This window comes from Bactrocera oleae, chromosome 3, assembly GCF_042242935.1.
Source record: "Bactrocera oleae isolate idBacOlea1 chromosome 3, idBacOlea1, whole genome shotgun sequence".
In the NCBI taxonomy this organism is placed as follows: Eukaryota; Metazoa; Arthropoda; class Insecta; order Diptera; family Tephritidae; genus Bactrocera; species Bactrocera oleae.
Genome location: NC_091537.1, coordinates 82,798,322 through 82,826,247, shown reverse-complemented (window position 1 = coordinate 82,826,247; position 27,926 = coordinate 82,798,322). Strand labels below are relative to the sequence as shown.

The following is a 27,926-nucleotide window of genomic DNA, read 5'->3' as shown; positions in this document are numbered from 1 at the left end:
AGAATACACATATGTGTAACGAGTATACCTTTTTAACCATGACAGATGACAGGTGACAGGTGACAGTTATTATGTTTACTAAAGGTAGTTCGAAATAACTTTTCTCTCAAAATTCAACTCAAATACAAAACAAAAATAATAAAAACTCAGACACAGTAATTTATATAAGCTTGTTTAAAATAATTTTTTAATTTTTCAAATTATATACATTTTAATGAAAAATGATTAATTAATTATCAATTTAAAAATTCGTGTAATTAAATTTTAGTAAAGAAAAAAAAATAACTGAAGAGTTTTACTTAGTAATCTAACAAAAGTATATTACAAAAATTTACGAAAAGTTTAAAAATTTCCACCTAAGGTAAACTTTCAAAAATAAATCAAACTAATCACCACTAGTTTCGAAAAAAAGTAAAACAACTTTACTTTAACGAAAGCCACCAGTAAGATATTACTTATCGCCATATACTAAAAGCATGAAAAGCAAAAAATATCATTTACCTTCATTACCAAAAACAGATCGAGAAAAACTAGTTTGCCTGCCCAAAAATATCAAGCATAAAAAGATATAAGATCAAGAGATATTATTATGGCGAAAAAATGGCAGAAAAAACATTGGAATTTTTGCAAATGCGGTAAAAGCTGTAGTGTCACATGAACACTCACACACATAAATATGTGCACTATAACACGCTTTTCAGCGCGGTAAGCAGCTAGAGTCTTCACTAGCTACCATTGGCATGTCATTGCGCGGGGTAAGAGAGAGAGCAAAAGCAAAACTTCTTCTACGAAAGAAGTCCAACCTGCCCAAGTGAAAGTTCAAGCGACTGAGCGCAGTTGTTGTGTGATGCCGCGCTGACGCCGCTGCTGTCGACGCCGATTTGAAATCAAACGATGATGCCACTTGTTGCTTTTGATTTTCCGCCGTTTTTTTGGTGTTTGTGGTCAAAAGCGTGGTAGTAAAAGCGAGAAAAGTTTAAGAAAATACAAATACAATGCAAAAAAAAGAAAATATTAATTAAAAAAAATAATAATTTAACATGAAAAACTTAAAAAATAAAAATATAATAATACCATTAACATGAAAAATGTAAAAAATAAAAACACACAAATTAAAAATATTGTTCAAAATAGGCATCAACGTTTAATAACTGGAAAATGAAGCAGTTACTCGTTCACACTGATACCAATTCCCAACCATTAAATGTAGCATAAAATTGTCATCAGTGAAAGATGCTGTCAAATCCTAATCGTAAACAACGGTATATACTCATGCAAACACAGCTTTAGTGCAGTTTGGCAATAAAACTTTGTTATCGGGTTTCATAATTGCAAATGAAAATATAGACAAAAAATTTAAGTGAGAAAATAGTTTAATTATTTTTTCACCTTTCATTTGTAGAGCTCGTAATAGTTTTTATGAAATGCCCAAAATATTATGTTAGAAAGCAAAAAATACATTGTCAGAAATATTATATTTATTCAACCATACACAATTTTATTACCATATGCTTTTAATTAAAACTTTGATTGAAATTGATTTTCAAATATTTTTTATATTCGATAGAATGACTACAAATATGTACGTTACAAAAATTTTTAGGAGTTAGAATACCCACATGTATAACGAGTATACCTTTTTAACCATGACAGATGACAGCTGACAGTTATTATGTTTACTAAAGGTAGTTCGAAAGAACTTTTCTCTCAACTAAATAATAAAAATCAGTTCTTTTAGAGTAAAATTTGACTATATTTAAGTCAAGTATGACAGCTGACAGTTCCAATGGCTATATTCTTTTCAAGTTTTAAGTATTTAACATAACAATATTCATATTTTAAAGCATATTTATATATTTTGTCATTAGTGGCGGGTGATTTTTGGTAAATTGTACAAAAATTGGCTCCTTAATTTTGACACTTGTCAATTCTTTCAAAGCTCAACCAAAATATAAATTTATCCAACAATTGTAAAAAATATTATTGTATTTGGTTTTTTTTTAAAGCTAATTAATAGCATGATTCCACTTATAGTCATTCTAGTTTTGTCCAAAGTTGTCAAAATTTAATCATCTTATTTGACAATTTTGTCTAACTGACAGCCAAACAACAAAGAGTTTATTGCTAAAAATATTATTTTCCAAAGGTACAATTTATTTAAATTTTGTCCAACAATAAATAATATTACCTTTGATCAATGTTTTATAGGAAATTAACAGTATGATTGCACTCTACTTAATAGTATTGATTTTACTTTCTCTTTTGACAACTGTCAGATAGTTGATTGCTAAAAGCTTTAACTTCAAATCTGAAAACTTAAATATATCTGTTATGTATACAGTGATGTTTGTGAACTTAGATACGTAGTTCAATATTATGCTACCTTGAAGAGACATGTCGCTTATTATGTCTAAAAATTACAAGCTTACTTTGACAGTTGATCACAGTAGATCTTCTAACAGTATAAAAGATAATAGTAAACTTCATAATTATATTTTGTGTACAAAAAACGTGAGATTAGCATATAAAATATAGTTTTTCTTGTGTTTTGGGGCAATATTACTATTATAAATGACAACTTTCTATTGGCAAACTATCACAGCAGGAATGTATAGAGTAAAATGAGAAAGTTTAGTACATACAATTTTATTTATGAAGTTTATTAAAACAAGTGTAAGTCCATCTACATTCTTACATAAAAAAAATATATATTGCAAAAAAAAAATATAATTTGATTATTAACCAAGTAGGAATTTTCGTGTTTTCTAAGTTTTAAATTTCTAACAGCTGTCATTTAGTTTGACACACCGTAAAAATAGACATTTCATATAAATGCATATATATATATATTATATAATATATACCTATATATTTCCTGCAGCTGTCATTTACTTTGATGTTTTTTAGCGAATTAGAAAACAATTTTTTTTTACCCAAGAAAGAGAGTTTATATGCAAATAAATGTCATTTAGTTTGACACAACGTGTCAGTATAAATTATTTTTCAAATAAGCGACATATTTTTCCTACAGTTGTCAATTACTTTGACTTTTTTAACTAAAAGTTACTAAAGTTCAACCTAAAAGTCACTTGTTTTAATAAAGAAAAAAACTTTATTTCCAAATGAAATGTTAAGTAGCTTGACAATGGTGTCAGTAGAAATTACTATTTATATTAATGATATATTTTTCCGACAGCCTCCTTTAAGTTAGATTTTACTAAAGCAAAGGTACTTTATTTGTAATTAAAATGCGCAATTAGTGAAACAATTTTTGTATGTCAGTATAATGTCAAAATATTGCATGTGGAATTTTGATTAATCTGACAGTTGACAAATGGTAGACCCTTAGCAGGACTTTTTGAGTTTTGTTAAATGTACTCTATGTGAAGCAAACTTTTCTGTTAAATTTTTTTTATTATTATTGTTATTCTTTTTATTAACAATTAACTTATCTGCAAGCGAATTCCAATTGCGTCTTTATTAACACAAAGCACACAGTGAGCTAAGCTAATTAAATGCAATAAAAAAAGAAAACACTAAGAATATTTAAATGGCAAACCCTTAGCGCTAATCAGCACTGAACATACCGGTTTTGGAATTCATTTAAATTTCGCGTAGGTGTGGTATTCAGACACAAGTCAAGAGCGTATCAATAACTGCTGGTAATTTACCTGCTTGATTTGCGGATTTTCGGTGGCAAAATGGATTAGGAAGAATGCTGGCGGTGGTGTGAGTGTGTGCGTGAAATATGCGTGATTGCTTTAGTGGATTATGAGTGGTGTGATTCCTTATTATTATTATTATTTTTTAATTTTTTTTAAATAACTATGATAGTCTTAAAGTCCAAAAAAGTGAAGCTCAAAATAGCTTAAGTAAACAACTGCGCAGAAAATAAATTAATATACTTGTATCAGTCGCTTTATTCAGCTATTTTTATCACAGCTTTACTTATATTGCTCTCAACAATGAGGTCATCTTCATAGTCACAACTAAATAATTATGATAGTTGTTAGCCAACAAAGCATCGAAGTTTTTTGGTATTATTGATGACTCAATATTTTGAAGCTTCTTTCCCATCAATAGCTAGCTAACTACCCAGTTATATATCATTAAGCAACCGATACCGGGGTTCCATGCATTTTGGTTTGCTGAATAATAATTTTGTTGGTTAAACGTCGCTTTCTTTGAATCAATATTATTTCTGTGAATGAAAGCTCGATTTATTGGCTTGTTGCGACCCGATTTCTTTTTCAATAACAGCGCTGCTGTGCATTAAATTTTTTTTCGATATACTCGTAAATAAAGATTCTTGTGTTATGCAAATATTTTTGAGGTTTTCCTTTGTATTAAATATCTTTTTTCAGTATATTGGGTGAAATGCAGGGCATTACTCATACGGAGTTTTAATTTTTCATTAACTTTTATTTTTCGTTTATTCAAAGCTTTTACTCTTATTTTCAATTTTTATAACAGTTCAATATTAAAAAAAAAAATAATGATTTTTAATTTTCGATACTTAATTAATAATTTTTGATTACACTGAAATAATTATTATTACATTTTAGTTTAGGTTTCTTATATTTTTTTTTCATATTATTCATTTGATTTTTTAATAAAATTTTTCTTAAATTTTTTGGTTGAGAAATTTTTTTCAAATTTTTATACCAAATTTTTGGTTTTGAAGTAAAAGCAAATAGTTTGTGTGTTTTTAATAAAAAATTTGTATTTTATATGAATATTTTTTTCTTTTTATTACTTTATTTCGTTAATATTTTTTTTATAACTTTTGCAAAATTTTTTTATAAGAAATTTTTTTATAAAATTTTTTTATAAGAAAAAAAAATTTTGTCTATTAGTAATGAATATATATTTTATATAAATTTATTTTTAATTAAATTTTTTTATTAATATTGTTTTACTTTGATTAATAGTTATTTCATTTATTTTATTCGCTTTTAAATTGTTTTATGGAAAAGAGTTTTTTTGCAGAAAAAGAAAAAAGTTTTAATTTAAAATTAAAAAAAAATAGATATTATTTATAAATAATAATTTGATATAATTTTTTTCATAATGTTTGTTTATTTTAATATATTATTATTTAATTCGTTTTTCAATTGTTTTGTATAACTTTTTATTTTTCATTAACGTTAATCTTTTTCATGACGACAATATACTTATGCAAAATATTTGTTTAATAGTTGTCGAATTTTTTTATTTTTCTTTGCTATAAATTTTAAGCTTTGTTTTTTACATCTGCAATTAATCATTGCCATAAAATTCATATTAGTTATAGTTACATTCTGCTCAGTTTTCCGCTTCTTTATTTTTTAATCCGCTTACCAACACAAAACGCCTGCAAATTTGCATGTGAAAGACGCCTTAAATCCAATGAAGACGCCTTAGCGTTGTATTTTTATTATTTCTTCGTTGCCTTCATGTTGTAGTGTTATTGCAATGGCGTAGTTAAGTTTACTTTCGGAGTTGCATTGTCATAAATATATGTTGTAAATAACAAAGTTTTTTGTTGTTATTACATTTACCTACACTTTTCTATGTTATGGGATTTGCTTATGAAAAACTGCATTGACCGACTTTTCATTTGGGAACTGCATTAAATTGCGCAAAGTGTTACATAAAGACATATAAAGGCAAATAAAGTGCTTACTAGGCCTTTTATTAGATAAGAGATCAGGAGTAGGTGGTATTATTGGAATAAAAAAAAAATATATTAACGGTGTACTAAAAAAGAAATGGAATAGAGAATTAAATAAAAAAAAAAAATAAGTGAAAAGATAGGTGAAAAACAAAAACAAATAATAATAAAACAAAAACAAAAGTGCTGAAAAAGTAAAAAAAGCCAATTAAATTTTTTTGTTATAAACTACTGAAATAAAAATAAATTTACAAATGTTTTCACAAAAAAATAAAAAATAAATTTAAAAAAATACAAAGTAAATTAAAAAAAAAAATTATATAAGAAATAACACCAGGAAAAATTATTTGAAATCAAAAGAAATATATTGAAAAACTGAATAAAAAATAAATTTATTAATAAAATAAGTGAAATAAAAAATAAATTTATTAATAAAATTTATTTTTTCTACAAAGCTTCTGCCATAAAATCAATATTAAATAAAATATTAAAATAAAATATTTTTTCCATGCTTGTGAACAATTTTTAAGGTGTTTACAAAACAAAATGAGTAAACAGTTGAATAAAAATACAAAAACTAACACAAAAAAAAAACCAAAAAGTTTAGAAGTGTTCACAACAAAGAAAATATATACATAAATAAACAATTGAATCTGAATAAAAAAAAATAATAACAAAAAAATCGAAATCCAAAAAAAAATTTATAAAATAGCAAAAAAAAAAAATTATTATTATAATAAAATATAGTAAATTAATTTTTCTATAACATTTTTGGCATAAAAACAATATTAAATAATAATAAAATAATTTTTGAATTTTTATTATTTTCAAAAATATATAAAAATTTTTTTACAATACATGCTTGTAAATAATAATATTTATTTTGCTTCACGCTATTTTCGTATAATTGATTGTTCTTTTTTACAAAATAACTGCAATTAATCTAGTAATAAAATATCAATATGTTTTTGCAATTTATTACCAGCTTTTAGGATTCCTTTTGCAGCTTTCATAAACATAATGTAGGATTACCTAATTTATGGTCTCCAATTGATTGCTATACGCCACACTGGTTCATATCTTATAAATGTTGATAAATTATTAAAGCTTGTATTTTTACTTTAAGTCACGATAATCTTTGTCTAAGCATTTCCTCTTACCAAAGCTGTGTGCTCTATCTATTCATTAGCTGCACCTATAATTCTGCGATTTGAAAGAATGAACAACAACCAACCTACCTAAACACTAGGCTTACATATGTATGTACTTAATTTATATGCACGTTTTTATCTATAGATGTGTGTACAACATAAGCTATTTGAAGGTCAAATCGCTTAGAAGTCAGCAAAAGACTTCAGCTGCTAAGCATGTCTTGTATTTACAAGGTAATGTACTGAAATAAAGCGTATCAAATACATATACTCGTATGTATGTGACTTTTCTGCAGCGATTTATAAATATACACATATTATTAAATTAATATATGTATCTTTGATATTTGTATTTTCTTGAAGTATATGTATCATACATATAAATATGTACATACCTTCTAGCATCGGTACATAATTAAAGTATATGCTTTCAAAGAGTGATTTATGTGTTTGGTATTTACTTATTTACATTTTTATGATATGTAGAATTATCTATAATTCAAGATTCATTGCTGTGTTAAGCTAAGTAGTCGCATAAACTGTTATTTTATTTGCTAATGGTGTTTAAAACACATTTTTTTATTCATTTAGTGAAGAAAATTTTCAAAAAAAAATGGAAGAACATTTTAGAAAAAAATTTCTCATTAAGTGACACTCTTGATAACATAGCATTTAAGGTATCGCATGGCAACTCTATTCACTATTTTGTTATTTAAAACTAAAGCATAATATTCTTACAAGGAACTACTGCAAGATTAACGAGAGATAAGCTTACATGACTTCGTGGTTTTGTTTTTGAAGGTTCTCTGGCAAGGAAAAATATTCAGCGAGCCTTTTAATTCCAAATTTTATTTGCTTTAAACTAAAAAAAAAAAGACTTTTTCAAAAACTCTTTCCCTAGCATTGAATCCTTCTGGCTTTAAAAAATTACATCAAAAAACTACTTCTGACATGAAAAAGTTTCTTAGAGACTATTTTTCGCTTTCATAGACGTCTTTTGGTTACACAAACACAGCTATCACGTTGTTCAGCCTCAAAAGCCCTCTTCATTAAACTTGAGGCCTTCCAGTTAATAAATAACGCCTAAACAATTTTTGCTGTCATGAAAAAGATTCTCGTAAACTCCCTCTTAATACATATTCAAACGTAACGCATATGTCTTAAGGTTAGTCATTTTGCCATGCTTGATCAACAATCTTGAGATTGAAGTGACGTCACTTTAGCTTACTTTTATTGTATTATATTAAAGCAGATAGAAAGCTTAAGTAGAGTGAATAAATAAATATTGCCTTTATTAAATTTAAAATTTTATAAAAATTTTATTGTTACATTAGTGTATCATAAGCAAACAATTAGGAAAAGTCTTCAGTAACAGATTGAGATGCTTCAGTTTTTAGCAGACTTTGCTGTGAACTTTGGAAGCTTTAAGTCACTAATTAGCCTCATATTTACTATAATTAAAATCAATCACAATTAAACTAACAACTATAAGAAATACAAAAATACAAAACGCCTATATAAAAACGTTCTTATGTCTACCGTTATGTCAGCAGTTTTCAAAAAGTCACACCTTATCTACATAAAAAACCGGAAATGAAATAATTTACTTATAAATAAATAAGGCAAGCACGTTAAATTTAACCAAATACGTTCGTATACATATATGTGCATATATGGTGCATATACTTATATATATGTATTTAAAATAAATAAATAAAATGCTCGCTACAAAACGTTATAGTGTCACGCACCGTTTGCTTGTTGCAAGTAGATATCGCGCGGCAAGGTTATGCGTTGGCTGTATTTATTTAGTTGTTAAAGCAACAACAATGCAAACAGCATCAGCTAACAGTTGCCCCTTCCAGTATTCACTTGTTCACAACAGGCAGTGAGATGTCTGTTGAATGTCTGGTCAGTGACGCGTTCGCTGCTTAAGTCTTTTGTTCCTGCTCTCACGAAGGTCAGGCGACGAACTTTAGTGCTGATTTTCATATGTAGTAGAACAAAGTAAAATAAAATAGAATGAAATAAAATAATATAAAAAAAAAAAATAATAATATAAGAAAAAATAAGATAAAATAAAATAAAAGAAAACAAATTAAAATATAATAAAATGAATAAAAAAAAAAATTAAAAAAAAAAAATAGTATAAATAAATGTATTTACTTTAAAGAAAAGAAATTAAAAAGAAAACTTTCGTTTTAAAGATTAGAAATTAAAATCAAATGGTATAAATAAACTTATTTGCTTTAAAGAAAGAAAATTACGAACAAACTTAATTAAAAATAAGTAAAAAAAAATATTACAAAATTAAAAATTAAAAAAATAAAAAAAAGCATAGAATAAATATAAGTAAAGACAAATAAGTTTATTAACATTAAAGGAAAATATTATGATATTAAGTAATTAAAAAACAATATAAACCGAAATTAACTAGAAATGGAATATAAAAAAAATATTTAAACTTTTCTAAAATTAAACAAAAAAAAAAAAAAACTTATAAAAATATTTTGAACAAAATTAAAAAAAAATATGAATTATAAGAATAGAGATCGAAAGTTGAAAAAGAAAAAACCTTTAAGTAAAGAAAAGTAAAGCCAAATGAGTTAATTAATAATAGAAAATAGTACAAGAGAAAAAATTTATTAAAAAATATTTTAATTACAACTAAACTAGAAATTGAAAAACATAATTTCTAAAACGAAAAATAATTAAAAAAATATATATAAATTATAAAAATAACTTAAAAAATTAAAAATAAAAAGTACTTTTAATAATTTTCGAAAGAAAAAAAGGAAAGCTACGTGAACAGCACTTTTTCTCTGTTTAACGTATTTTTCTATATTTATATTCTTTATGTACTTTTTATACATATATACATAAAAAACCAAATTGAACAGAAATAAACTAGACATTAAATAGAAAAAGTAATTTAAAAAAATTTTAAAATTAAAAAAAAAAAGTTATAAAAATATTAAATTATTAAAATAAATATATAATAGAAAAAGATATAAAATTAAAAAGTAAAAAAATATATATGACTAAAAATAAATTAAAAATTCGTAACAGCAAAATAAAGCCAATTGGGCAGCATTCACACTCTATTTAACGTATTTTGCTGTATGCAACTTTTATTTAATTAAAATATATACCTACCTATATAAATATACAAAAAAACCAATTGAATGCGTTAATAACGGTACAGTTGCTGTGTAATTGAAACTTTTCATTTGGCATTAAATACACGCTTGCATTTGAGCACTTGTTAAAACCGTATTTAGCTAATTAGCTGTATTAGCGCACTGCCAACACCACTTCCACCACACTGCCACAATGCAGTCGCTGGCTTTGGGGAAACTCGGCGACCGGCTTGCGATGCCAGGCGGTAAACAGCAGTTGGCAGAGAGTGTAGAAAATTTTCGACTTGCCAGCAATCATTGCAGTTTTGAATTTAATTCAATTGGCAGACTTGCTTGCTGACTTTCTAAAGTGTAACACACACGAATACACATGCATATATTTATTTATGTATATCTCTGTGTATATAGTACATGTGTGTGATGGCGTATTGCTGGGTGCTGTAATGAGGCATTTAAAAGTGCATAAATTCGTAGGCGTTGCAGTGGAAGTGAAATTCTGTGTTGTTGTTGCTAACTGTTATTTTATTTGCATTTCATTTGAGTTGGGTGCCATAGCGAGCGCTTTTATTATTAAATTTGTATTTTTATTTTTTATGGTGCGACAGTTTGCACGTGCTTCGACGCATTTGTCTGGCGGTCAGCTTTACTTGACTTGTTGTTTTTTTACGTCCGGTAGAAAATTCATAGTCGCTCGCTTTGTGTGTGACATTTGATATGTGTGCGCCAGCTGCAATTTTTGCTCACAGCTTTGTTTGTGTGTTTGCATTTGAATTTAATTGCTAAGGTAATTGTTGTTGTTGCAAAAAATTTAAAATTTTGCTGAAACACAAAAGCCTATAAAATTTTGAGCTTGTAAAATATTTAAAATTTATTTTTGCATCAAAATTGCAAACTTTTTGTAAAAATTAATTTAATTATTTTTTATTTTGATTTAATTAATTTTTATTTTTTTAAATTAATTTTTTATTTTGATTTAATTAATTTTTATTTTATAATTTTTTATTAATTAATTTTTATTTTTATTTAAACATGTTTTTTTGCTCTTAACTAATTTTTTATTTATTTTATTTTCATTTTAGCTTCATCTTTAAAGTAATCACCTTTAAAAAGTGTTAAATATAAAGTTTTTCTTTACAAAAAAAAAAAGAAATATATAAACTGGCTGCAAATAGCATTTGTAAGACGGTGTGAAGTGGTTTAAAACGTTCGCAAAATGAGCGGCTCTACGGCGGCCAGTTTAAGTTGGCTGTCCGCTATTTATTTTCTGGTTTTTATAGCCACAACGACAACAAAAACAAATGCGGCAATCGAGGAGGGCCTCTCGTGTCCAAATGGTGAGTACAAAAATATATTGATACTTTAAAAAAAATTTTAAAATAAATTTTTAAATACACTTTTTTAAAGTAAATTTTTAAATAAAATTTTTAATTGAATAGTTTAAAAATAATAAAAAAATGTATGCTTACAATTTAATATTATGGTTTTCTTAGTTATTTAATGTAGCTCTGGCTATTTTAAGTTAATAAAGAGTGTTCCAAAAATTTACATAAAACCTTTTTTTTATAAATAATATTAAAATATACTTAGTTTATTTTTTTTTGTGGTTAAAAGTATTTTATTTGGCATTATAAATTAATTAGATACGGCTAAAAATAAAACTTTTTCAGTATGTTAATTTTTAATAATTTTCTGTAGAATTATTAAAAATAAATTTTTGGTTGATATAGTTTCTACACTTATTTATTTAAATTTATTGCCAGAGACTGTATCTTATAGTTAGCTCGTCTTCTAACATTTTTTTGTCAAATAGGTTACATTCAGGTATTTTTTTAAGATTTTATAATTTTTCGGTATATTGGGACTGCATATACTAATACTGAAGAATAAACGATTTTTAGTAATTTATGGTTGTGTCTTAATTGAATAAAAGGTATATTAAAAGTATACAGAAAAATATTTATTAATACTTTTAATTTTTTGGGATTTTGGGATAGCTTGAACCAATAATGAAATTTCTGCAACAAATAAAAAATATACATACATATGTAAATATACTTGCATATAAACGATGATTTTTACATGTTGACAATTCTTAATGGAATAATGTTATTCTATAGTGTTCTTAGGATTTATGTTGCTATGTTGACATTGGCATTGCTATTACTCATTATTTGTATGAAATTTAACGGTTTTAATACTCTGAGGTCATTTTAAAAATTTCGAGAATAAAACGGTATTGATATTTTTAATTATTATAGAAATTACTTTCATAAAAAATTGTTAATTATTTCTATATGAATTTTTTGAATATTACGGGACTAAAACGTGATTACGTTATAAAATCGGGATTGAAATAATTACAATGTGAACTTAATTTTCTTAACCTTACTGTTTGTAAGAATTTTGGCTTTTTAAAATTTTTGAAAATTTCGGGACTGAATCGGGACTACATTAAACAATCGGTATTGATATATGTCTTCGCTATAGGCATTAGTTTTTAATTTTTTTCATACTTATTATGCATTAGTTGCTGCAGTAATAACAATTTCTGCTTAATTTTATGAAATTTAATCATTTTTATTTGTGTTTTGGTATTTTAATAAATTTCGGAATTGAAGCATTATTCACCTTATTGGCTGCATTAATGACAATTTGAACTTTTATGGAATTGTTTTAATATTTTAAGAAATTGTGAAAAATTTCGGGACTAAAACGGGATTTCAATAAAAAATCGGGATTAATATTATTATTCTCTTAAAAGGACAGACAATACATACTCTTTCTAGTTACACTACATTATTAAATTACTTTAATATAATATAATTTTTCGATAACACATCACTCATACGCTCCGTCATCCCTTGAATAGAATATTATTCACCGAAGCGAGTATATAGAATAAATACATACATAGACATATAATTTAAAAATAAACGTAATATTTACATTCGCTGCCTGTAGTTATGTCACTAATCATCATTTTCCACACCTTGCAACATGCATAACTGCGGCACTTGACTGCAATTGCCATCACATAATACATCATATAACAAATAAGGCTGCTTGTTAGAATTGCTGCGTGAGTTCTCATTCAATAAAATGGCTTTTATATAGCGCTGATTATTGCTTTCTTAAGCGCAACTTTATGCTACTTATTTAGGCTTACCGCCAAACTTCCCAAACCGTCTACAACAGCACTGATGTGTGTGATTGCATGAGTGATGGCGTGTCAAAGTAAGGCAAGCTGGTTATAGTAATAAAGTTTTATAAAGAAAAAATTATTTGCTGGCTGATAATGAAGTTAACAGCTGCATAAGTTGCTTCATGTATGGTATATATATATGTGTGTGTGTGAATATATCTATGGATGAGTGTTTATGTGCTATGCCTCTTTGTTACACATATAATGCACCAGTTATATTAGGCCAACAGCAATTCAGCCATTCAAACCTACAACTCTATCTATCTATAAACATGACAGTGGCTTAACAGTTATACACACACACACAACGCACACACACATACATATTCCCGCAATAAATGTAAATGCAGGCGTACTGTTGCATGCCAGTCATGCGAGTTACTCGCTGGCGGCTGCTGAAACACTTGTTCGATTGCCAACACCGAGCACCCAACAACACCACTGCCACTAGCAGCAACCACGGCAATAACAACACCAACAGCCACTTGTTGCCTGCGGCGCGCATAGATAACGAGTGTGTGAGTACTAAGCGTGTAACACTGTGGCAGAAAGCGGGTTTTGCGGTGCCTCAACATCGATCAACCGTCAAAACAACAACAAAAACTACTACTACTATAGCGGGTTGAAACGTTGCTGCAATGTAGTCAGCAATGAGAACAGTAATGTCAGCTACTGCAAACTAGAATTTTTAACGGTATTTCTTTAAACACGATAAATACCACATAATCGTATATGGAGTGTATAGAGAAAGAGCAACAACAACGACAACAAAAACACGTAGTAGATAAGTGGACAGCCAGCAACTATAAATAACAATAACTTTAAATAAGGTGAATTGCGAGATTACTGCAAAAATGTTCACTAACAATTTTTTTGTAAACCTCACAGTTCCAAAGTGGTTGAAGGTTAAAGGTTTTTAAGGCATATTTTTGTTTTTCCATGAATTTTATGAATTTTAATTTGTTAACAAAAAATTATTATGAGGCATTTCGGAGCAGTTGGGGACTAGTTACGGTGCGGTCCAGTTACATTACGAACTCTTGTTCAACAGTCAAAACTCAATTGCTTGGCGTATAATTCATGCTAAAACTTGTTGTAAAAGATTGAGACCACTTATATATTGTATATGTATCCTCGGCGAGTTTTTGCTGTAGCTTTCCTTGAAGAAATTTTCAATTAAAGTACGCTTTTTTGCTATTGTTATAGTAAAATTTTATAAAAGAAAGCATATAATTAATCAAGCAATTTTTAAAAAAGTTTCAAGATTATCATATTTTAGATCAATCAACTCAAGTGTGAAGAATAGTCTCTACTTAGAGCGAATTTAGCACGAATCTTGAGTTATATGACTTAATTGAACACATTTTTGTGTTGATTAATATTATGGTGCTATTATTTGCGATCACATAACTATATATATATATAGTTTACACTTTAATTAATTTTAGTTCGCAATGAAGATCCAAAAAACAAAGATCAAGATAAACTCTAATTGTAGTGTCGTGTCTTTTATATTTTATGTATCTTTGGAGCTATGATGTTCTCTTTTACTATTCTATCTTTTCGGCAGATTTTTTATGGTTTCACAACTTTCTTCATTATTAAATAGATGTAAATTTAACGATATTTTCCTTTAAGATTTGTCTGTTTTGCTTCAAAATTAGAAATTTAAAAAAATACAAGAGTCCAAATAAACTAAATTTTTTTACGGTCCACTTTATGGAGATATTTCTTAACTTAAGACTTATTATTAAATATGCAACTAGGTTCATATAAATATTTATTTATTGTAGTAATTTTTCGTAAAAAAGTGTTTTTGTGTAGTCCAAAACTACTTCTGAATCAGTTACATTTGTAACCAGTCTTATAACACTGGATCTGTAACTAGTAACTACACTGGATTTATAACTAGTTACCTATGGAGATAAATAGAATAAATAGAGAAAACGAGCAGAAAATACAAGATTTTTATATATATCGGACAACTATATCATATAGCTGCCATACAAACTGATCGAACAAAATCTAGTTTTTGTATGGAAAACTTTTTTATTTGACGAAATATCTGAAGGAACTTTGACACAGCTTATAGTCAAAGACAATAATATACTCTGCAAACAAATTCTTCAGATCGCGCCACTATAGCTTATAGCTGCCAAACAAACTGATCGAACAAAATCTAGTTTTTGTATGGAAAACTTTTTTATTTGACGAGATATCTGAAGGAACTTTGACACAGCTTATAGTCAAAGACAATAATATACTCTGCAAGCAAATTGTTCAGATCGCGCCACTATAGCGTATAGCTGCCATACAAACTGATCAATCGAAATCAAGATAAATATTACAAACCTCCAAAATTGCTGAAAAACTAAATTATTTTTAATTCGCTTGCATATACTGGTAGATATACATACAAGTATATATATACTTGTAATACAATGTTTTTTACATAAAAATTTACATCTTCTGCTTCAACTGCAGTTGTTGCGACCGCAGCTTTTGACGCCGCCTGTATCTACACCCAAAGCGGCACTCCACTAAAGCTTCGCTTCTGGCAGCAGCTGTTGCTGGCGTCATTGCCATAACATTTTTTGCAAACCAACACTCATACCTACCAATGCAAATATATACATCCATGCATGCTTGACTGCATAATTTCTTGAGACACTTCGGTGCAGCAGAAGATGTTGCCATAACGCGAATTGCTGGTTGCCTGTTGAAGTTGCGCGCAGGCGCTTCAGCATTCTTTGCTGCTGTTGCATGTACTTGTATGTAGATAGAGCGGTAATAACCACAACAAAGACAACAACATTTGGGCTGTTATTTCATTTACAGTTGTTGTTTGTGTTTGTGTTTGTTTTGTTGCTGTGCCACTAATTTATTACGCATTTGACGATAGTTTTCAGCTGATAACATTGATTTGTTGTGGATAGCGCTCGGCTGCTTCCAGCTGAGTAATAAAGTGAAGTGAGTAGTGTTATTTTCAGTTATTTTTTGTTAGAAGAATGTGGGTCAAATCGTGTTAGTTGGCTGGTGCATTTGCTGAAGTTTAGTTGCGGCAAGTGTGTTAACACTATAAACATGATTATAATGCATTCTTTCTTAGCCGCAAACTTGTATTCATCGGAAGTGTAAGTATAGCTACGTATACTATATATATGGCGGCATGTATGCATGCATGTATATATGTACATTTGTATGCTTGTGTGTACAGCCACTTAAAGCAAATGCATGCACTTGTTGTGGAACCAGTCAGACGAATCGATTAATATTGATGAGTGGCTAGAATGAGTTAAGAAAGAAAGTGTGTAGTGTGTTTGCTGCTTAGTTTTACTTAATTACCGCTAGTTTAAAATGGTCTTTAATAGGCGAAATAAGTATTTATAAAAACCAACTATAAGCAATGAAGACGAAAATATTAACATTTCATATGTGTTTTTATGCGTGTCTATGAAATATTTTCGATTCTAAGCGAGCCGCGTTTTAGGCGCATATTTTCTTTAAAATTTTAACTAAAATTCTCAACCAGCTTTTGAAATTATAATTTTATTATTGATTATGATTTATTGTTGACTCAAAGTGTTGTGTTTTTGTGAGGATTTATAGAAATCACTTAATATTACAAAAAGTAGTAATTGTAAATATGTATAAATAATATATAATAAAATTGTATACATGTGTATGTATAGCCTTCAAATTTATAAATTTAAACCTAAAGTTCTTTATTCTAAACATGGTAATATGGCAATTTAAAGCTTTGATTTTAAATATTTGTGCGCAAGATTATTGTTTTATAGTTATTGTAATTTCTATTGCTTAGTTTATAATATATTTTTATTGTTAAATACGGCAACTGTGTATTTAAAAAAAAAGGGTTTGTTCACAAAAGAAGTGAAAAAATTTCTAAAAGCCAACTATTCTACCATATTTTTTCATTTGTCAAAAAAAAATCAGTCTTTTGTTAAAAAACAAGGAAAAATTCCTTTAAAAAAATGCTCATCTTAAAAAAAGTAATAATATTATTAATAGAAATAAAATATTATATTTGTTTATTAAAATTACTTAACATTCGAATTTTAGAAACTCAAATTATTATTATTTTTGCAATTTGCATACAAAATATAAAATGTTTAAGTTCACAAATTTTTTATTGAAAAAATTCAAATTTTAGTTATTCTAAAATAAATGAAAAACTGTTTACAAAAAAAAAAAAAAATTTTTTTTTCATAATATGTTAAATTGTTACTACAGCGACATATGTAAAGTGCTAAAAAGCTAGTTATAGGCATAACATTATGGACAGGGTTGCCACCTTTATATAAATTTTAAATTTTAATGAAGTAAGCCAAATTTATAACCAAAGTAATGCTCTGAATCGCTGGAACTTGGCATAACATCATCGGCAGTGTTGCCATCTGTAATAATAATTTCTTATTTCCTTATTTTATATCAAAGTTATGGCAGAATATATGCTATAAGCGAGAAAAATGTTATTGTGATTATTAGTAAAACTACTGATAAAATTTTTTGTTGCCAATTGTCCTTGAGATTTTGAGATATCAATCTGAAATTTTACATACGTCCTTTTCTACTCAAAAACCTGCTTATTTGGCGGAAACGCCGATATCGAACCACTATAAAATATAGCTGCCATACAAACTGAACAATCGGAATAAAGTGCTTGCATGGCAAGCCTTTTTATTTGAAGAGATATCGTCACGAAATTTTCCATGAATTATTTCCTAAGGCAACAATGTAATCTCCGAAGAAATGGTTCAGATCGGATCACTATATTATATAGCTGCCCTACCAACTGAACTGAGCTTCGGTGAAACCGAATTTAACGTTTTATATTGTTTTTTGTTAAATATTATTGCTACTATTTTTTAGCATCACAGGGTTGCCAATTATATTAAGTGACAAAAATAATTAATAAATATAACCATTCGTGATTTTAGAATTTTTTTTTTTAATTTTTTTAGTAACTTAGAAGTTATATAGTTGAATTTATAGATTGCCTAGTCCAAATTTATTTTACAAAATCTACCATTTGCCATTTCTTCTTGCCACATTTACATACCTCCGCATACATTGCGGCTTTTCGTCTACTCGAACGTGACCAATTCAACACTTTTTCACTTTTCCATATTTCACGCATAAACAGTTCATTTAACTGCAAATTTCTTTTCACAACTTTTTCAAATTGCCCAAGTGATGAGTTCACTTAAACGGTTGCTTTGGTTGGTCGTGTCGTAGCCAACTTTGAAACTCACACGAAACTTATTCAAGCATAAAAGCACGAACCTACACGCACACATACACACACACACACTCGCAGATATGTATTTCCGCAATACCTTACAAAACAGTGTTGTGGACAAATAAAATAACAACAACAACAATTGCTACTAGTTTTATGGCAGCCTAGGTATGCAAAAACAATAAGAAAAATCGCAACAAATAACGAACAGCAACAAAAACAGCAACTAAATTTTTATAAATAATCGCATGCCTGCCTAAGCACTCAAAAAGCAATACAAAATGAGCCATTAGTCTTTGGCCAAGTCGTAGGTAAATATCTAAGGTGTGAGGTGTGTGTGTGTCGGCTTGTTAGTAGCTTGTGTACTTGCTTGTAAATTTGCTTGTTCTGCGACTTGTTTCTGCGCTGCCGTTTGGCCACAATCAAGCTTAGTGGGCATTTACATAGATAGTAAGCCAAGTCTTACGTCGCTTGTGCGTCTCAAGACACATTGCAACAACAGCAAAAAACCATATACGTACATACATACTTATTTAAAAGCAGTAAATACAAAGTTTAGCCATATTGGCAAATAGTTGTACCTGTTTGCTGCCGCATATGGTAGTGTATGTGACCCAGAAATGTTTTCCATTCATTCTTGGTCGCATATTTCTACCGCTAGCATGCAAATTTCTGTATGTAGTATGTGTCTCGAACCAATTATATGCATGAAAAGTATTTGTTAGTTTCCTGTTTTTGTAGCTGACTGCAGCTGCAGCTGTTGGCAATAAAACAATCACCTTATCGAGCAAACCAAAAACAATAATAAAATAATATAAATTAAATAAAAGCAATATTGAAAAATATATGTAATAAAATAAAAAAGTTAAACAAATTAAACAAAACTTTTATTAAAAAAAGATATTAAAAAATCATTACATTTTAGATAAATAATATTTAAAAATATTGAATCTAAAAAAAATAATTAAAAAGCTTTTGAAAAAAATTAACTAAAAAAACATTTTTTAAATTTATTATTAAAAAAACCATTTAAAAAAATCAAAAGATTAAAAAAAACTAGGTTAAAAAAAGATCTACAAAATGTAATTTTTTAATGATTATATTAAAAAATATACATAAAAATAATTTAAAAAATATATAATATACAATTTTTTGAAAAATCAAACAATATAGAAAATATTAAAAATTTAATTATATTATTTAAAATAAATTAAAAAGAAATTTATTTAAATAGCAAGTTCAAATTATAAAACGTACAATTTTTTTTAAGACATTTAATAAACAAGTTAAACTGTTTCGAAAATTTCAAAAAAAAATGAGTTATAGAATTAAATTTATTTAGCTGTATGTTTAAATATTAAACAAGTAAAAAGAATAAATTTGTAAATTTTAAAAATGTGTAAAAATAAATAGAAAGAGAAAGTTATAAAAAAAATATTTAAAATTAAAAAAGTTTAAAAAAATTTAACTCGAAATTTATAAAAATTATAAAAAAAATTTATAGCATAAATAAAAAATGAAGGCAAATTACAGTATTAGAAAAACATAGAAAATTTGCATTTAAACAAACCAAGAAAATAAAACTTAAATATTAGTGAACAATTTGAACTTGTCGAATTAATAAAAATTTATAAATTTCAAAAAATGGATTTGAAGCAAATGAAATAACTTAAAATTGAAAATAAATAGCAGTCTTAAAAAAACAAATTTTAACTTTTAATAAAAAATTTAAACTAATCAAAATAATACAAAATTATAGCAAATTGTATATATAAAAAAAATAAATATAAAAAAAAAAAAATCAAAAAACTTGAAGAAAAAAATAAACAAACTATGATATGGTTTAAAAAATTATAAAATCTAAAACACATAAAAACCGTAATATTTTAAAATTGTTAAGGAACACCGAAGAATAGATAAAAAAAAATATTGTAAATAACTGTTTTGAAATAAAAAAATAATAAGATAAACAACCACTAATATTAAACTTTATTTAATATTTAAAAAAATCAAAAGAAAAATTCAATATGATAAAAATATATATAAATATCTCCATAATTAACAAAAAACAAAAAAAAATATATTAAAAAAAATTTAATTATAAGATACAAAATTATAAAAATTTAGCAATATCAACAAACTAGATTAAAAAAAATGTATGCAATAATTTAAAAGAGTTAAAATTAAACTTTAATTTAAAAAAAAATTAATATACAAATTGTCATATTATTTAAAATAAATTTTGAGAAAATCAAGGAAGAAAATATAAATTTGTGAAATTCAAAAATTGTGAATTAAAAAATATATAGAAATAGTTGAATAAAAAATATTTAAAGGTTTACATTTAGAAATGACAACAAACTAGAATTGGAAAATATTTAGAAAAAAGTAAACTTAATATTTGAAAAACGTAAAAGGTAATAATAAACATAAATTTTAAAGGAAAAGTATTAAAAAAAAGTTAAAAAATATTCAAGAAAAAATTAAACTTAATATATTAAAAACTAATTGATGAAATATAAGGTTATTTAGAGAATTTATAAAAAATTTCAAAAAATACAATATATATAAATGTTTTAACTGCTAAAAAACTGTAATAAAAAAATTAAGTATTAATTAAAAAAATTAATTACATTCAACACATAACTAAAACAATGGAAACTTGAAAGGTTAAAATTTATTTTATATAAGAAGTATATAATAACAATATTTTTCTCATAATTAATCGCAAAAAATGGTTTTTGTAACATATACTATATATAATTTTTTTTTCCGCCAGAGCGTGACAGATCTATAGTATGAATATACACACAATTTGCATCAATTTAGTTAACTGTAAATTACTGACATGCGCACTTTTTCAGCTCATTCCAATAACTTCTAGCTTGCATTGAAAATATAATAAAGAGTAAAAAGTAAAAAATTAAAAAAAATTAAAAAAAAAGATTATTATTCGAAGCTAAACGTCTAGCTTCACTAGAATTTCGCTGGCGGCTTAACTTACCGTTCGCCAACTTGCCACTTTGGTTCACCGACACTTCAATTTGCTGCTACGGTCATTTACTGTCTAGCATTTAAGACTAGCTTTCTTTCAGCAATTAACTGTTAATATTAGTTACTCGCTTCAACGGGCGTTCTTGTCATAAGCCATTAGAGTGCTTGGTGCTCTGCGGTTAGTAAAAATAAAATAAAAAGAAATAAAACGCTAAAGAAGAGATTATGAAAAATACTGAGCATTTGTAGAACTAATGACTCTAAATGTTCCAATGCCATTAGTCGTAATATTCGTTGATTATTGTTTATAGATTGAAGATAGGTTTGGAATTATACTCTATTTTGCATATAGATGAGATACAGCATCATTTAAAAACCAAAAGAAGAAAATTATTACGCAAAAAAATAAGCAAATATTAATTTTATGTTAACATATGTTCACATTATGCCTGCAAATTAAATTTTCTACACCATTTCCGTTGCTTTAAGCCTTCACAGTTATATTACTATGCAAATGATGATAAATAGTTTATTGGATATATTTTTTAGTGTTGGTAACTCTGTTATTAAAACTATTATAAAATGTGTACATATATCTGCAGCTAGAAAATTACTATAGAACCTTCTCAACTTAGATCCGAAAATTTTTAGAACATTTTAAATTAAATTGAACATTTAACGTAATTAAAATTTCGAAATATTATTGGTAAATATTTATTTTCGAAAGTTGATGTGATGTGTGAATAATTTGTATGTCTTACAAACAGTTTTAATGGTTTGAATAAAATTTATCGCTTTATTAACACTACTTTTATATTCTAAATGACAACCATTGTTATCAAGATTTCACAAATGTTATTTTTCTTTATTAAGCAAGTAACGGAGGGATTAGTAGATGAGTACTCTAATTATGAAGAGTTTAAAAAATATGCTTAGTCTAAAAGTATTTCAAAAGCTTATAAAAACTTAATCCAAAGAAATTTTTTGATAGGGTTGCCATATATTATTATTTTTTAATTAATGAAAATGTTTGAAATATTGTTTTTGAGGTCTTACAATTTATAAAATTAATTAAATTTATTTAGTTTTAAAGAAATTTGTTGTAAGAGTTGCCATAAAAATCAAATTATATAAATTTTTAATTTTTTAAGTTTTTTTAAATAGCTATTTGAATGCTTTATGTATTTTAAAATTAATTATATTTCATAATTCAAATAAAATTTTCGTAAGTGTTGCCATATAATTTGTGCGAATGGATAAAATTTGAAAGTCTTAAATCTTTGAAAAGGTTGCCTTAAACTTTAAGAACAGTTAAAAACATTCAAATATGATATATGTATTTTTGCTTACTGAGGCAACTCTTAAAAATTTATTAAAAAAAAAAACAGTTTTTTTAATTTATACATGTATCCAAAACATATGATTAATTCTAAAGAAACCTTTAGTTGTGTTGAATTAAAAATTAACTACGTCCAATTTTTTTAAATTAATTATATGGTTTAAGTCAAAACATTTTTGGTTTCAAGGGTTGACATACAAATTTTTTAACTGATAATATTTAGTCTTAAACTCGTTGAAAGGTTGTTACTGTTTTTTGAGAAAGTTCAGCAGATTTCCATAAACTATGTCTATCCGTCTGTATATACGTGGGCTAGTCGCTCAGTTTTCGAGATAACGACATGAAATTTTACATAAGTCCTTTTTTCGTCACAAAGTTGTTTATTTAGTGGAACCGCCGATATCGAACCACTAGAGCACATATCTGCCATACAAACTGAACGATCAAAATCAAGATAAAGATGTTTTATACCCTATATGCAGTAAGAAAGGCACCTGTGAACGGTATTATAGATCGGTGCAGTCCAGGTTAACCGTTTTTTAATATTTTTTAATTTTCTAATTATATAAAAGTATTTATTTTCTCAGTTTCAAACCATGCATTCCTTACGCACACATTTTTAATGCAAAAATTTTTCAAGTCGCACCGCTTTAAAGTTTGTCATGACATTTCGATTGACATAAATTTGTAATAATTTGCCTTATATATACATATAATATATATACATAGATATACATATTTTATTTATTTTATGCATTCGTTTTTTTTTGCTTCACTCGCAAGAAGTGAATCACATACACCTTTACATACATACATATGTACAGAAATCTAACCGTTGCCGCCAACAGAAGTGGCATAACTCTTGCCAAGGTTAACAGGTTTCATTGTGATTACCGTACACGCATATACATATGTACATAACTACAAGTATATATATATATATACATATGTTTGTGTGTACATAAATAAAAATTATATTTGCATTTGTTGTTGTCGCGTTAGATTGTAACTATTGGGTGCTGCTAAAATGATGCTCGGCTGCTAGAGTTGGCTCTATGAATGATTGGCAAGATTGGTGCTAAAGCTAGTGTTGTCGATGGATGCTGTTGTTGTTGTTGTTGCACGCGTTGGTTGTCTGCTGCACATTAAATGTACATACGTACAGTAGATTGCGCTTTGCAAGCTCAGCTGCTGTGCTTACACCGTTCTAACACTCTTACCATACATACACACATATACAAACATATTTGGCCTTATTATTGCATGTGTGTGTGCTGTATCTATGTATCAATAATACACACTTCGACTATTTTTACAGTCTTAGGAAGCATTCTTCGCATGCCACAGTGTGCACGTAATCTGGCAACACTTGATTTTTGAGCGTTTGAGCAAGCGTTCAACTGAATGATTGGCTGTGCTTAACTCTTTTACTGCTTTTTTCGATTTTTTTCTCTTATTGTAAGTTTGTCTTAAGTCAAGAATTATGCGCTAATGCAGCCCATTGTTGTTACTTCGACATCTAGCTAAGCAAACTGGTTTTTTGCGCTTTAGAACAATCATTAAAGTAAACTTGATTTAAATTTACAGAGACAAAATGAGTCAGCGCGGTTGATTGAAATTATGTGTGGTGAATTTAAATGTTGACTTTGAATATCAATATTGTATTTTTTAAACATAACTGGAGATTTTTAAATTAAAAAAAAATAACCAAAATTGTCTCTTTATGCAAAACAAAAAAGAAACACATACATACCAGTATATGTATATGAAACAAATAACAAAAACATAAATATTTCAAATAAAAACAGTTTATATATTTTTTTAATTAAGACTAATCTGAGCAGTAACAGTTTTATTGTAGCGTGCAATACCAATAAAAAATCTTAAAAATCAAATTTTTTCTGAAGTATCAAATATTTTAACTTAAGTTTAAAACATGTGTTAATTAAAGTACTTAAGTTAATTTAATAATAAAATAAGTTCACAAAAAAAGTAAAAAAAAAAACTTAAAATGTAATTATTTGATGGAGGCAATAATTAAATAATTTATATATTAATTCAAATGCATTTCAAAATATAAGTTTTATATAAAGATAATAATTTAATAAATTTAAAGTTTTGATAATTAACTTAATTAATTAAAAATTTAATCAGTCAAATATAAATTAAATTTTTTGATTAATTAAAAATTATACAAAAATAATTTTGATAATTAATTTAATTTAACTAAAAAATAAATTAGTTTATTAATTTTCAAGATGTAAAAAAAATTTTTGTAATTAAAAAAAATTTTGTTAATATAATTTTATTTATTTAAATAAAAATAAACCAGTCAATTAAAAAATGTTTGCCATTTTAAAACTTGAAAGCTAATAATCGAAATTTAAACTGAAAATGAAGTAATATTTAAAAAATCGGAAACTAAAGTAAATAAATATTAAAAAAATTTTATATAAATAATTATTATTTGATTATAAGCTCAATGAAAATTTAATTAATAGAATTATATATTTAATATTTTTAGTAAAAATATTTTCACATATTTTTTTAGTTTTGTAATTAAATAATTTATAATTTTTTTTAATTTTCAAATAATTTTAATTAGTTCTGAAAAAAATGAACTAAAAATTATAAGAATAAAATAATTGAATTTAAATAAGAGTGAATATTATAAATAACATAATAAAATTAAACTAAAAAATCAAAAATTAATTTAATTATATTATTTACTGTTAATTTTATGATTTAGACTTACGATTTTTTGCAAAAAAATGAATTTTTTCAAGCATAGAGTTTTAAACTGATTTGAAAATTAGAATAAGAAACCGTTAACTATACATTTTTACAGCAAAGTTTACCAATTTCCAAAAAAAAAAACACAATTAAAAATCTAAAATTAAAACTATGCGCTCATATTAAAATAATTTTATTCGGGCGTCACACGTAGTTTTTAATGAGTTTTTCCTACAAAAGAATACTTTTAGTATGCAAATGACATTGCCGAATTCCCACGCTTTGTAAAACGATTGTAAACAAATAAATTTGCATATATTTTTTACGCTTCAGCGCCAACGTTATTTAAAGAGTGCAGACGCCTACACACATATACATATGTATAAGCTTTAATTTTTAAATATCATCATATTAGAATGACGTTGAGATTTTGGAAAGATTTTGAAAACATGAATTAATTTTTATTTGAATGGATTTATTAAAAAAAACGGAAACAGAGAAAAACAATTAAATTAAATTTTATATAATGAGTCTTTTAAGTAGATAATAGAAGCTATTATTAAAAATAAAAAATATATATATAATATATATGTAAATTAAAGTAAAATAAATAAAATTAAATAAAATAACAATAAATAAAATAATATACACTTAAATTAAAAAAAATGAAATAAAATTATATAAAATAAAATAAAATGAAATAAAACAAAATAATATATACTTAAATAAAATAAAAAAAGACAAACCCAAATAAATATAAATTTAATTACTTAAAATAAAATAAAATTAAATTAAAAGAATGAAACAAGATAAAATTAAATAAAATAACATATAATAAAATAATATAAACTTAAGTTAAATTAAATAAAATAAAAATATATAAAATAAAATAAAAATAAATAAAATACAATAGTATAAAATTAAATACTTAAAATAAAATAAAATAAAACAACGAAATAAAAAACATGTTTTAGGCCCTAAGGAGGGTTTAAAAATGCCTTCGCACCATCAATTAAAATAATATTAACTTAAATTAAAGATCAAAGAAAATGAAATAAAATAAAATAAAATAAAATAAAATAAATGAAATGATGTGAAAATAACTGAAAAAAATACATACAAAAAATAAAATAGAAATAAAGAATAATTTAATAATTATATTGTATAACAATTATACTAATCATAACTTTTTTTCTTACAGTATTAAAGCATTTTTTAAGTTTTTCTATATATATTTTGATATTTTTAATTTAATAGTTTTGCTTTGCGTTATAATTATGAAATTTTTCCTAAAAAAACTATCCAAAAACGTAAAATTCAAAATAATTTTTTTTTGGTTTCCCTAAAATCCTCTATTCTATCAACACACATAAACATATGCTAATTCGCTCTACCAGCATGCTATTAACTGCATGCTTCTGACAAGCAAGATTTCTCTAACAGAAATTTAGAAAATTAATGCGAGACATTTAACTTAAACATGTTTGATTTCCGCCACAATTTCTACAAACCAGAAAAAATAATTAAATATGGACAGCAGAAAGTTTCGAAATTCTTAGTGTTTAATTTAATTATGCTATAATTATTGTAATTCAATTTAAACTGCCGAAGAGGAAACAGATTGTTCTACATTGTAAGCCATTAACAGCTGTTGGATTTACATGCCTGTAAAAGCGCTGTCACTTGATATTAGCAGCTATTTCAAAATGCTATGAACTGAATATGGGGAAATCTTAGCGACATTGGGACATGTTAACATACGAAAAAAACATTGTAGTTAACTTAAAAGCAATTAAAAATGTAAAAAAAAAATTTATTATCTAAAAATTAGAGTAGAGTATTTATGCATAAAAGCCGCATAGGTCAACACTAAAACATCATTTATGACACTTACTAAAACAAAGTTTCGCAGCAGCGAAATCTCGCATATAAATAATAACAATAACAACAACTGAAGAAGCAGCTGCAGCATCACTAATTTAGTTAACAACTGGCAAGTGCTCAAATGACACATAAAAGCGCGTTTTGTGAAGACTAAACTAGTTTTCGCTTATACATCTGTACGTATGCATTTGTGTACATAATTGCTGTTGCTATAGGCTTTTATAGCCATCTCGATAGTACACATTTTTTATGTGTCATAAAAGACGGTGAGATGCGCTGAAAAAATACGTGTACGTATGTATGTATAAAGGCATGTGTATGTATTTATATATATATATATATACGCTCATGCCTTTCAAGTTTGTTGCTTCAGTCTTTTGTATGCCGGGTCAGACGCCATAAAAAGGAAATGGAGGAAAATAATAAACAAATTGATTATAAAATAAATGCATACGCTAAAAATGAAACACAAAGACATTTTTTTATCTGACAAAAACAAGTAAAAATTATTTTATTGTTTTTTTTTTTTATCAAGCCATTATGTTCCTTTGCTTGAACTTCTTTTGA

The 27,926-nt window shown here is 26.1% G+C and overlaps 1 protein-coding gene across 5 annotated transcripts in view; it reads left to right on the top strand.

Moving 5' to 3' along the window:
* The window catches only part of uif (sushi, von Willebrand factor type A, EGF and pentraxin domain-containing protein uif), an 89,878-nt gene that overhangs the window by 23,752 nt on the left and 38,200 nt on the right, over positions 1-27,926 (top strand). For all 5 annotated transcript variants that reach the window (XM_014247168.3, XM_036370533.2, XM_014247173.3 and 2 more), the window contains one exon: positions 11,024-11,278. In XM_014247168.3, coding sequence (XP_014102643.2) covers positions 11,158-11,278 — 121 coding nt within the window. In that variant the 5' untranslated portion in view covers positions 11,024-11,157. The remainder of the gene's footprint in view (positions 1-11,023; positions 11,279-27,926) is intronic.